Below are 13,795 nucleotides of genomic sequence, written 5' to 3'. Positions count from 1 at the left end.
GGACTGTGACTGGGCCATTCTAACACATGAATATGCTTTGATCTAAACCATTCCATTGTAGCTCTGGCTGTATGTTTAGGGTCGTTGTCCTGCTGGAAGGTGAAGGTGACCCTAACAGGTTTTCTTCTAAGACTGTCCTGTATTTTATCTGCTTCATCCATCTTCCCATCAACTCTGACCAGCTTCCCTGTCCCTGCTGAAGAAAAGCATCCCCACAACATGATGCTGCCACCACCATGTTTCACGGTGGGGATGGTGTGTTGAGGATAATGAGCAGTGTTAGTTTTCCGCCACACATAGTGTTTTGCTTTTAGGCCAAAAAGTTCAATTTGGGTCTCATCTGACCAGAGCACCTTCTTCCACGTGTTTGCTGTGTCCCCCACATGGCTTCTCACAAACTGCATATGGGACTTCTGATATCTTTCTTTTAATAATGGCTTTCATCTTGTCACTCTTCCATAAAGGGCAGATTTGTGGAGAGCACGACTAATAGTTGTCCTGTGGACAGAATCTCCCACCTGAGCTGTGGATCTCTGCAGCTCCTCCAGAGTTACCATGGGCTTCTTGCCTGCTTCTCTGATTAATGTTCTCCTTGCCCGGCCTGTCAGTTTAGATGGACTGACATGTCTTGGTAGGTTTGCAGTTGTAACATACTCTTTTCATTTTTGGATGATGGATTGAACAGTGTTCTGTGAACCGCTTTAAAGCTTGGGATACTTTTTTTATAACCTAACCCTGCTTTGAACTTCTCCACAACATTATCCCTGACCTGTCTGGTGTGTTCCTTGGCATTCATGATGCTGTTTGTTCACTGTCTTTTTCAAAGCACTGTAATTTTCGGGAAGGAAGTGGGATCACTCGCAATTTTAAGGCTTGACATGTTGGGTATGACTTTACTCGCACAACCTCATCTTTTATATTTTACACTCTAAACATTAGAGCTCCCCCTAGCTGCAGCCTGGTAATAACATTGCTAGGAGGTCTTTTCATTTAGCAGCTACATGCTTCCTATGTTTATATAAACGTCTCCTGACTATTCATGAAAAATTTGCACAGCAATGCACGTGGTGAAAGTGTATGTACATTCCTTCTCTGTGAATGGAGGGGTACAAATGTTATTAGGCCATTTATTACACTGGTTGAATGTTTTCCATTGATTTAACATGTAAAATACCACATTTATCCTATAAATGGTGCTAATTTGTAAAATACGTGTAGCCATCTAATAGCCAAATACAATATTTTTGTTTTAAATCAATGGTTGGTTTAACCACTTAAGGACCGCCTCACGCCGATGTACGTCGGCAGAATGGCACGGCTGGGCACAAGCACTTACCTGTACGTTGCTTTTTAAGTGCCCAACTGTGGGTCGGGAGCGCGACGGCGGTAACGGCGCGCTCCTGACCCGGTCCTGTGCTCCGTGGCCGGACCCGATCGCCGCTGGTGTCCCACGATCGGGTCACAGAGCTGAAGAACAAGGAGAGGTCTGTGTAAACAAACCTCTCTCCGTACTTCCCTGTGTGGCTATCACAATCGTCTGTTCCCTTTTATAGGGAAGGACGATCAGTGATGTCACATGCCAGGCCACGCCCCCTACAATTAAAAAAACACATAACATCATACATAACACCTACACTGCCCCGTAGTGGTTAACTCCTTCACTGCCAGTGTAATTTACACAGGAATCAGTGCATTTAAATAGCACTGATTGCTGTATAAATGACAATGGTTCCAAAAATCTGTCAAAAATGTCCGATGTGTCCGCCCTAATGTCGCAGGCACAATAAAAAATAAAAAAAATAAAAATCGCTGATCGCCGCCATTACTAGTGAAAATAAAAAAATGCTATAAAAACTATCCCCAATTTTCTAAATGCTATAACTTTTGCGCAAACCAATCAATCGCTAATTGCGATTTTTTTTTTTACCAATAATATGTAGAAGAATACGCATCGGCCTAAACTGAGGAAAAAAAATGTTTTTTAATATATTTTTGGGGGATATTTATTATAGCAAAAAGTAAAAAAATATTGAATTTTTTTCAAAACTGTCGCTCTATTTTTGTTTATAGCGCAAAAATAAAAACTGCAGAGGTGATCGAATACCACCAAAAGAAAGCTGTTTGCAGGGAAAAAAAAAGGACGCCAATTTTGTTTGGGAGCCACGTCACACAATCACACAATTGTCAGTTAAAGCGACGCAGTGCCTAATGGCAAAAAGGGGCCTGGTCCTTTGGCTGCAAATTGGTCCGGGGCTTAAGTGGTTAATATAATAATAATGAATTGATGTTCTTTGGTGTCTACTGTACTTATAGTATGACATCAGTCATTTATATGAAACCATGCCCGATGACGAAAACGAAGGGGGTCTATTTAGAAAAAATTGGTTGGAGGAATGTGACAAGCCTTGGTCCAGCCGTGACAAATTCTGGCCGTAATTTAATTAACCCAGTGATTTCATATGATCGTCAGCTCCATCTATTGGCTATAATGCAGTAAATAAAAAGCAATGCTACATTATGGCCATTAGATGGCACCAAGAATCATAGGAAATCACTGTATGAAATAAAATGCTTGTAACATGTCTTCAAAAATATTTTAAAAATAGATGTCTAAGTCTTTGCAAAAGCTTACACCACCATCATTTATTTACCACAGTGATTTCCTGTGATCGTTAGCTCCATCTAGTGGTATTTTTCCTGAAATATCTCAATCACTAAAAATAGCGTGATATGGCATGATAGCCACTAGATGGAGGCAATTATCACAACAAATCACTGCATGAAATAAAATATATGTCTGAAATTTGTCATGGCTGGACAAATGCATGTCACATTCGTTCAACGTTTTTGTTTTTTTAATAGACCTCCAAGTCTCTACACCACAAAATGTACTCAGCCAATGAAAGGTAATGACTTCATTTTTATTTTTCTATGGCTATCAATGGGCAACACAGTACAACACTTCATCCATGTCTTTGGTGATCTCTGATCTCCTTATCAACTGTTTCTTTCATGATGAAGATCAGCCATGGAGTATATCTGAGGTGTATATCAGGGTGTGCTTCTTCCCCACATGAGAGCTGTGATGTCCAGCAACATTCATATAGAAGACATTTCCCGCACTCAAGGCACTAATACACCTCGAGGGTTGTGTGGGATCCCTGATTTAGACAGGACTTCTGTGAAGAACAATTCCCTCACTCAGGACAGGAAAGTGGCTTCTTCCCCATGTGAGATCTCTGATGTCTGTAAAGATTGGACTTCCCTGAAAAACATTTCCCGCACTCAGAACAGGAATACGGCTTCTCCCCCGTGTGAGATCTCTGATGTTTAACAAGATCCGATTTATCTACAAAACATTTCACACACTCAGAACAAGAAAACGACTTCTCCCCCGTGTGCCACTTCTGATGTCTGAAAAGGGAGAACTTGTCTGCAAAACATTTTCCGCACAAAGCACAGGAAAATGGCTTCTCCCCTGTGTGAGATCTCTGATGTATGACAAAACGTTGTTTATTTACAAAACATTTCCCGCATTCAAGACATGAATACGGCTTTGCCCCTGTGTGAGTTCTCAGATGTATGGAAAGAATGGACTTCCTTGAAAAACTTTTCCCACACTCAGGACAGGAATGTGGCTTCTCACCTGTGTGCAATCTCTGATGAGCATAAAGATGTGACTTCTCTGAATAACATTTCCCGCACTCAAGACAGGAAAATGGCCTCTCGCCCGTGTGAAACCTCTGATGTGTCACAAGAAGTGATTTATTTACAAAACATTTCCCACACTCAGAACAAGAATAGGGCTTCTCCCCTGTGTGAGATTTATGATGTCTGCAGAGACTGGAAGTCGTCGTAAAACATTTCCCACACTCAGGACAGGAATATGGTTTTTCCCCCGTGTGAGATCTTTTATGCGCATTCAAATTGGATTTAGAATGAAAGCACTTCCCGCACTCAGTACAGGAAAACCTCTTCTCCGTTGGAAGGACGGCACCATCCCTCACAGTCTGAGGTTCCTCAGGATAAGAGGAATCCGATGGTCCATCTACACTGTGTGGTGCCTGACAGGAATACGGATTTTCCCCTGTGTGACATCTCTGATGTGCGACAAGTTCTAATTTTCTTGCAAAGCATTTCCCACATTCAGGACATGAATACGGCTTTTCCCCGGTGTGCAGTTTCTGATGTCTGCGAAGGCTGGACTTCAAAGAAAAACATTTCTCGCACTGAGGACAGGAATAGGATGTTTTTTGCATGTGAGATAATTGATGTGCGACAAGTTGTGATTTTAGTACAAAATATTTCCCGCACTCAGGACAGGAAAATAGCCTCTGCACCGCGTGCGATTTCTGATGTGTGGACAAATGAAATTTCCTTAAAAAACATTTCCCGCACTCAGGACAGGAATGTAGCTTCTTACCTGTGTGGGATCTTTTATGCTCATCAAGATTAAATTTAAAATGGAAACACTTCCCGCACTCAGTACAGGAAAACCTCTTATCCATTGGAAGGACGGCACCGTCCCTCACAGTCTGAGGTTCCTCAGGATAAGAGGAATACGATGGTCCATCTACACTGTGTGGTGCCGGATGGACATTTGAGGTAGTCGGGTTTTCTCCTGGACTATACTGTGTGATGTCCTCATCTTCTACTTTACAGTCTGGAGACAAAGTGAGACAATCCTCTGAGGTTTTCCTCATCTCCCGTCCATCTACTAAAATAGAAATACAAAGATTATTACTAGACATAAGCTGATTGGTTCCCCTAAACCAGGACTCCGCCCACATCAGGCAGCTTTGTCTCTGAGGATCTTACAATTCCCCCCTCAAGGTAACTAGTAAATGGGTCCTCTGATCTCCTACCAGATCATTTCTTTATTCATGGACCTTAGTCAGAGAGTGAGGAAACAACGAGAACTGTCTTTTATAGGAGTGACAGTGATGAGGGGATTATAGGACGAGTGTCCCCTCCCCCTCTATCACTCATTGCCATCTTCCCAACACAAGAAGTCCTGCACTTCCTTATTTAGTCCATGATTTAGTCATGAATAACAGCGGGGCTGAGCCCCACCAGAGGTCAGAGAGTGAGGATGGGGGGAGAACAACCAAGATGAAGACTGGACTGATCCTGAAGACCCCCATCATTGGGTTATTGAATCCTCCCTCATTATCACTTTCTGTTTAAGGTTCCAAATTTGGAGGATGTTATCACATTATTATCAACATGTAAAAGTCTGTGCTCAGATCACATCATCAGATATAAAATGTCCAGCTTATAGAAAATGGGTGTAACAAAATAAAATACATTATATATAGCAGTGGGTAGATGGATAAATGCACATCTCAGAACTATGAAACATATTACAGATTGTATAAGATACAGAAGATAGGACAATATAGTATCAGAATGATGTAATGTACAACAGAGTATATAATGAAGGGGTCAGGACTACGTAATGTACAACATAGTGTTAGGACCAAGATCATCTGCCGGTGGCACTGTGGTTCCTTGTGTGGAGGGGTGTAGTTCTGGTGTCCACCAGCAGGTGTCTCCCAGCAGTCAGCAGACCCCAGTAATCAGTTTCCACCTGATGTTGGCTACTGGGAAGGTATTTAGGTCTTCCCCTACTAAGTGTTCTCAATCCAGTGTTTTGCCTGCTGCCAGATTCTGCCAGCAGTTATCCTGTTTCTGCCCTGTACCCTTTTGCCTTGTACCTGCTCCTCCTGATCCCAGTTTTGGTTCCCCCTTCCCATCTGCTCCCTGAACCTCCACTTGTCCCCTGTTTTTTGGTTATCCCCCGTTTTGTCTATATTGTTTATAGTTATTGTTAGGCTTCCTGCTTATTAGTTTTTAGTTAGGATTTAGCTAGTACTCTGCTTATATTACATACACTTCCCCTGCATTTAACGCACGGATAGATCCCTCTATAGGTCCATTACGCATGGCAACCTTTCAGACACCTTCCTCTGCTTCTTCTAACTTTCCTTTTATGCTTCCCAGTACTGTTACTACTTTCGTACCAGCAGCACAATCTGGTCAGCATCCTGCAACCACATGCATGACTCCAGCATTTAAACTGAAAAAGGAACAAAAGTTATTTTCTATTCACACAACTTTGCCATTATCCACTGCCGCCTCAAACATTGATCACCTAGTTCTTGATTCCATGTTGCCTGGTGATGGGGTCCAGTCCACCTCTATGCTGCCTGCCGATGGGGTCCAGTCCGCCTGCCTCGATGCCTGCTGATGTAGTTCAGTCTGCCTGAATGCCTGCCTCTGTTGATCTGCTGGCAAGCCTGCCTGTGAAGAACTGCTGCCAGCTGTCAAATCAGCCCCTGCTGATTCCCTGGCTGCTGCCCAGCCAAACTTTCCATATTTAATCGCCCACTGCTCAGCCAGACTTTACTGGTTCCCTATCTGCTGCTCAGCTTGGTGGGATACCCAGTCAGCTTCTGAACACTGGCAGGGGGGGCATAGTGGAGCATCTAGGAGGACCCTCGTTTAGGGTGGGATCATCTGCTGCTGGTGCTGTGGTTCCCTTGGCAAGGGCTGTGATTCCAGTATCCATCGGGTGTTTCCCAGCAGACTGAAGTAGTTTCCACCTGATGCTGTCTGCTGGGTGTATATTTAGGTCCTCTCCTACTAAGTGCTTTCACTTCAGTGTTTTGCTTGCTGCCAGATACTGCTGGCCATTATCCTGCTCCTCCCCTGTACACTGTATCCTGTTCCCTGCTGCCTTGTGCGTGCTTCTCCTTGTTGCTGATCCCAGTTTTGTTCCCCCCTTCCTATCTGCTCCATGCTCCAGAGTTTTTCCTGCTTTTTGATGTTCCCCATTTTGTATATAGTTAGTTTATTGCTAGGCTTCTGTTTATTAGTTAGGTATTTTGTCACTGGGTTTTTCTCACTTAACCGGTTCCCGACCAGCTCACATACATTTACTGCGGCACAATGGCACTGCTGCGCAACTTTTAAAAGCCGCCGGAGGTGTGCGTGCCTGATGCATGGCGGGGGACCCGATGCGTGTGGCCAGCGGGTGCAATCGTGTGCAAGAGAGCCAGCACAGGGATCTGTGTGTGTAAACACGCAAATCCCTGTTCTGTCAGGGGAGAGGAGATATATCATTTGTTCCTACTTAGTAAGAACAATGAAATGCCTCCTCTCCTAGTCAGTCCTATCCCCCCCACAGTTAGAACACACATTTAACCCCTTAAACGCCCCCTAGTGTTAACCCCTTCCCCGCCAGTGACATTTAAACAGTAATCAGTGGCTACTTTAGCTATGATCGATGTATAAAATGTCAGTGGTTCCAAAAATGTGTCAAAAATGTCCGATCTGCCTGTCGCAATGTCGCAGTACCGCTAAAAATCGCAGATCACCGCCATTACTAGTAAAAAATAATTATTTCCCATAATTTTTAGACGTTATAACTTTTGCGCAAACCAATCAATATACGCTTATTGAGATTTTTTTTACCAAAAATACGTAAAAGAATCATATCGGCCTAAATTGATGAAGAAATGTGTTTTTTTTTATTTGGGCGATATTTATTATAGCAAAAAAAGTAAAAATATTGTTTGTTCTTTTTTCAAAATTGTCGCTCTTTTTTTGTTTATAGCACAAAAAATAAAAACCGCAGATGTGATCAAATACCACCAAAAGAAAGCTCTATTTGTGGAATAAAAAAAAACGATGAAAAATGTGTTTGAGTACAGCACCGCGCAACCGCGCAATTGTCAGTTAAAGTGACAGTGCCAATTTGTAAAAAAGTGCTCTAGTGCTCAGGAAGGGGGTTAAAAGTGGTTAAAGCATACAGTCTGGTCCCAGTTTCTTAAATGTAGCCGTGCAGACCTGGTTATCCCTACTGCTGATTCCTGACATGTGCAATATATGGGGTTGAAGACCCAATGTACATACCCCAACTGCCTAGGTCCTTTAAAGCCTATGGTGAAAGTCAACATTTTGCTGCCAGCTGAACCCCAGAATCTCCATAAATCCAGTCTAGATACAGAAATTGTGTCTGCAGCACAGAGAAGGAAGATTATCCAAGAGGAATACAGGAATACAGGACGGGGAACACAGCTCAGGAAAGTGACCAGGGGATTACAGGCTGATATCACCCAGTCCTTCCCCTACTCTGGACCAATCAGTGAGCAGTATGGGTGGAGGAATGTATTTAGTGTTAATGACCCACCTGTGCTGATCTCTGTAGGAGTGTCCTCCTCTATAAATGTCCCCGTTATTCCATCCTCCTCTATAGACTGCTGATCATCCTTCACATACTGCTCTTCTTCTTCTGCTTTAACCTCAACTTTTATATCCATCTGATCTTCACCCTAAACCAAACAAATATCGCCTGTAAACTATAAGCTTTATTATTCTGACGTCACATAAAAATCCACACATCATCTTCACAACTCCATGTTCTAGATGCTCCGTCACACCAACCTTGTAACAGTGAGGGATGGTGTGATCTTCCTGTTTGGAATCCCGGGAATGCAGAGGACGGGGACATCTCTCTGGTGGGTTCCTGGTATTGAGTGATTCCATTATATCCTTGTGTCCTGAAAATTCCTCCATCACTCCATACTCCTCATCCTCCTCTTTATACTCTTCTTTGACAACAATATTATAATCCCTGAGGATTGCACTCTGGAAGATATCATAAAACATTCATTGTAACAAACATGCTTGTAAATAAATCATACCTATCACTGTTTGTCGATCATCTACCTGATGATGGTGGGGGATGGTGTGATCTTCCTGTGGTGAATACCGGGAATACAGAGGACGGGGACATCTCTCTGGTGGGTTTCTATAGCTGGATGACTCCATCATGGTGTCCTGGAACAGATCGTTGTGTTTTTTTACAAACTCTGATTCCTCCATCACCCCATCCTCATCATCCTCCTCTTTTATCTTTTCTTTAGTATCAACTTTAGACTCTCTCAGGTTTCCACTCTGAATATATGATAAAAATGACATCAATGGTAACAATACAGATAATGTACAGATCCTAATGGTACTATCAGTGATTGTTCCTCATCTACCTGATGATGGTGAGGGATGGTGAGACCTTCCTGTGTGGAATCCCGGGAATACAGAGGACGGGGACATCTCTCGGGTGGGTTCCCATTACTGGATCCATCTGTAGGAAACACACACACTGCCTGAATACATTGTTTCTATGTGTTTATCAGATGATGGGGGATCTAGGTGGAGCCTCCGTACTGCTCTCTCCTTTACAATAAAGTCTCCTCTTACCCGGTGATGTGAGGGGCGGCTGATTGTCCATCATGACGTCCTTGTAGAGATCCTTGTGTCCTTCTAAATACTCCCACTCCTCCATGGAGAAATAGACAGTGACATCCTGACACCTTATAGGAACCTGACACACACAATGATACAGTCACCATCCAGACACATCCCTTGTCTGTTACTGGATAATGTCCCAGAATTCCCAGCACCACTCACCTGTCCTCCATGATCTTTCTGGTGACTTCTAGAATCTTCTTCTTTATTTCTCTATTCTATCAGGGTGGGAGGTGGATGCAATGTGATGGTCATATGATCTCCAGACTTCACATAAGGAAAACTCTAGATTTGAACATGAATGTAAAATCAAGTGACATTCCCAGCTCAGGTTCAGGTATCCCTCCCATTCAGGTATCGATTTTCAGGCCTAGGTATCATTTACCCACTTCAGGTTAAAAGCTTGTCACAGGCATTCTGGCATCCTTGACACAATGCTGGTCCAACAGTCCTGCTTTGCACATGAGGATGCCAAGGGTCCACCCACAGTTTAAGAGCAGAGGAAATAATAGAAAAGAGCCAGATGAAGGGACATTGGGAGAAGGAACTGTGAGGTCAGTGTGATGTCATAGGATAAGTTGACTTTGGATGGAGGGACATTGGAAGGGGGAGCAGTGTAGGGTCAGTGTGATAAGAAGAAGCAGGGTGTAGAGATGATTAATAAAATGTAGCTTTAATGTAACAACAAAGCAAAGTATTCGCTTCCATGTCAAGTGAGATGAGAAGGCCGAAGTGCTCAGGAGCTCAGTCCAGTGATTGACAGCCACCCTTGGTAAACCTAAAGCCTGAACTGGGCTGTCAGCGGGGATTAGAAGCCGAACAATGTGCAAACGCCAAACAACCATACCAGATACACCAAAACAACAGAAGTGGGCTGTTCAGATCAATGGCATAGTTTCTGGGCACCTAACCGATAAGCAAGGACTCTGGATGAAGGGACATTGAATGACATTGAATGAGAATGAGCTGTGAGGTCTTTGGAATGTCATAAGAATCTCTGACTCTGGTTGGGGGGACATTGGGAGGAGGAGCTGTGAGGTCAGTGTGATGTCATAGGATTCTCTGACTCTGGATGGAGGGACATTGGGAGGAGGAGCTGTGAGGTCAGTGGGATGTCATAGGATTCTCTGACTCTGGATGGAGGGACATTGGGAGGAGGAGCTGTGAGGTCAGTGTGATGTCATAGTATTCTCTGACTCTGGATGGAGGGACATTGGGAGGAGGAGCTGTGAGGTCAGTGTAATGTCGTAGGATTCTCTGACTCTGGTTGGAGGGACATTGGGAGGAGGAGCTGTGAGGGGGGACTCTGTAATGTTTCTATACACTAGAGCTGCCACGACGAGTCGAAGTAATCGATTACGTCGACTACAAAAATACGTCGTCATGCGTGCAGGGCATCGGAGCGTCACAGTGCTTAGTATCTACCACTGTCCTCCATGCCGCCGCCCCCCTCTCTTCTCCCCTTCCATGCCGCCGCCCCCCTCTCTTCTCCCCTTCCATGCCGCCGTCCCCCTCTCTTCTCCCCTTCCATGCCGCCGTCCCCCTCTCTTCTCCCCTTCCATGCCGCCGTCCCCCTCTCTTCTCCCCTTCCATGCCGCCGTCCCCCTCTCTTCTCCCCCTCCGTGCTGCCGTCCCCTAGGGGTGCAAAGGATCGTCACCGATCTGTGATCCGAACGGGTCACCCCGCTCGGATCGGCACATGCCGCGATCCGCGGAGCGCTCCACGGTCTCGGCCTTAGGAGAGGCTGCGGCTTCGGTCTAGCTCCGAAGCAGCGGCCATCTTTCTACATCTTTCTTTCTGTCGGAGCGATCACTTGTAAACAAACCGGCGTCATGACATGGCGCCGGTTTCTCTCTCCCCTCTCTGTACTGATCTGTGCAGTGGAGAGGAGAGGTCGGATGGAAGCAGCCATCCCTCCATACCCAGCCAATACTCTGCCAGCACATAACTCTGCAATACAATACAATATTCTGCCAGCCCATACAATACTCTGCCAGCCCATACAATACTCTCAAGGTTATCCAAAGGATTAATTAGCTAATCCAAAAAAAAAACACTAGATTCATAAAAAAATAAAAATAATCGGATAGTCGTTGACTAATCAAAAAAATAAATCGATAGATTAGTCGACAGACAAATTAATCGTTAGTTGCAGCTCTACTGTACACACAGATGAATTTTTCCTGGGTGCGTCCCACCTCTCCTAAACTAAAAAACGAGCTTTGTCTCTTGGCTTCACCAGGACACGTCATATTCCTGTGATCTCCGTGTACTCTGGAGACTTTACTGATCACATTTTAGGATCAATATTTGAGACTGAGATCATTAAGGAGACATTTGTTTTCAGGACATTTAGGCCGGCCGTACCACGGGTTGCAGGAAAGAAATGTGCATGAGTCTTCTCTCGGCGGTTGGGCGGGGAAAGCTTCCCCAACTGGAAGAAGACAGTGATTATCGCTAGCGACTATAGCAGGCACTAGTGCTAATCACAAAAAAATACGACAGGCTGGTTGTACCCAAGATGATCGATTAATTAACGTGGTACATTCAGCCTGCCTATTAATGGTCTGGTTCTTGGGCGGTTCCTACTGAACCAGATGAGACTCAAACCGTGTAAGGCAGCCTTACTACAAATGACATTTTCCCCTCTTTCTTCCTATTTGAATCTTATAAAATAAAGAAATACATATTCTAATCCCACCTAAATAACCCCCCATCCCCCACCACTAATAAAAGTCATATAATCTATGAGTATAGACTTATGAGGTGAGAAGGTGATTGGTGGGAAAGGTGACACATCTCTACAATGAAGGAAATGTTCCAGCCGCGTAAGTGGGGAAATGTTCTGACACTATATATGTGTGTATCATCAATCGCTGAGGATAAAAGACGTCACAATGACTATGGAGGAAGAGGACGGACATGACAGGGGGGTTACTGGGTGTAAATAGAAAATAAGATCTTATTACCTCATCTACTGCCACTTCCAACAATGTATTCTCTCTACTTCCTCCCGACTCAACTCTCACCTGGAACTTATTTATACCTGACATCACTTCCTGTCTGTATCTGACATCACTTCCTCTCTCCCTTCCATAGACACTTCCTATCTGGAAAGAAGTGAGATCACCATCTTGTGGAGCTCAGAGGAACTGCAGCCCCGGACAACATTTCGTAGTGTGAACATAGTCTTGGTGCTGTGTGTATGTACTGTATATTTTTATAGATGGGGTCATCTTCACTCCCACCAAGGGAAATAGAAATAAATGACTGCTTAGGTCAGCCTTTCCCAGCCAGGGTTCCTTCAAAGGTTTTTAGGGGTTCCTAGAGAAAATATTTTTGGTTTATCTCTAAAATCAAATTCTTGGAGAACATCACAGGACACAGAGCATCTTCTTAAATCTTTACTGACATTGTTATTCACCACCTACAGGTGATTGAACACAAAAAAAAGAGTCCCTCCTACTGCATATCCCCACCAAGTTAAGCAGGACATTAGTTTTGTAGGAAGTCATAGACCATAACATAGATCAATGGCATAACTATCAGTCTGTCCCCACATTTCAGGGTGCTAGGAGTAACCCTAGACTTTTTTATGTTGAACTCAGCTCAGCCTTTCAGGCCTACATCCAATCCCTGTCCAAATCATGCCGCCTTAGCCTCCGCAACATTTCTAGAACAGGCCTCTTTTTAATCAATGACACCACCAAGCTTCAAATTCACTCCCTGGTTATCTCTCGCCTCAACTACTGCAACTCCCTTCTCATTAAATTACCTTTACATAGACTATCCCCCCTTCAGTCCATCATGAAGGCTGCTGCAAGACTCATCCACCTTACAACCATTCAGTGAGTGAGTGACTTGTATAGCGCTACCTATGCGAATTTAATCGCCTCAGGGCGCTTTTTTGGCATCTGCGGCTTTTGCGTGGTCCTTTACCCTGTAAGGTCCTGACATGCTTACAAACACATACAACATTGACATACACATACACATATTAAGGCCAATATTTTAGACAAGGTCTAATTAACCTACCAGCATGTCTTTGGATTGTGGGAGGAAACCGGAGTACCTGGAGGAAACCCACGCAGGCACAGGGAGAACATGCAAACTCCAGGCAGATTGTGTGTCGCGGTCAGGATTTGAACCAGCGACTCTATTGCTGCTAGGTGAAAGTGCTAACCACTACACCACTGTGCTGCCCTCCACCCCTCTCTGCCAATCCCTCCGCTGGCTTCCACTCAGCCAACAAATACAATTTTAAGTACTAACAATAATTCCCAAAGCCATCCATAACTCTGCCCCCAGCTTCATCACTAACCTAGTCTCAAAATATCAACCAAGCCGTTCTCTTTGGTCCTCCCAAGAACTCCTGCTCTCTAGCTCCCTTGTCACCTCCTCCCATGCTCACCTCCAGGATTTCTCCAGAACGTCTTCGAACCTTTGAAACTCCCTACCCCAATCTGTCCAACTGTCCCCTAA

At 44.3% G+C, this 13,795-nt stretch overlaps 1 protein-coding gene across 1 annotated transcript in view; it reads right to left on the bottom strand.

Moving 5' to 3' along the window:
- Positions 1-12,355, bottom strand: part of LOC143989514 (uncharacterized) — a 129,089-nt gene extending 116,734 nt beyond the window's left edge. The window contains exons 1-8 of the mRNA XM_077489651.1: positions 12,283-12,355; positions 9,475-9,597; positions 9,265-9,388; positions 9,051-9,148; positions 8,734-8,961; positions 8,449-8,652; positions 8,195-8,336; positions 3,202-4,717 (exon numbers count right to left, since the gene is read on the bottom strand). Of these exons, the coding sequence (XP_077345777.1) occupies positions 3,202-4,717; positions 8,195-8,336; positions 8,449-8,652; positions 8,734-8,961; positions 9,051-9,148; positions 9,265-9,349 (2,273 nt within the window). The 5' untranslated portion in view covers positions 9,350-9,388; positions 9,475-9,597; positions 12,283-12,355. The remainder of the gene's footprint in view (positions 1-3,201; positions 4,718-8,194; positions 8,337-8,448; positions 8,653-8,733; positions 8,962-9,050; positions 9,149-9,264; positions 9,389-9,474; positions 9,598-12,282) is intronic.
- Between the last annotated feature and the right edge of the window lie 1,440 nt (positions 12,356-13,795).

This window comes from Lithobates pipiens, unplaced genomic scaffold (assembly GCF_037356315.1).
Source record: "Lithobates pipiens isolate NorthernLeopardFrog02 unplaced genomic scaffold, aLitPip1_a1.2 Scaffold_18, whole genome shotgun sequence".
Classification (NCBI taxonomy): Eukaryota; Metazoa; Chordata; class Amphibia; order Anura; family Ranidae; genus Lithobates; species Lithobates pipiens.
The sequence above is the reverse complement of the archived record's forward strand: the minus strand, read 5'-3'. Positions and strand labels throughout refer to the sequence as shown.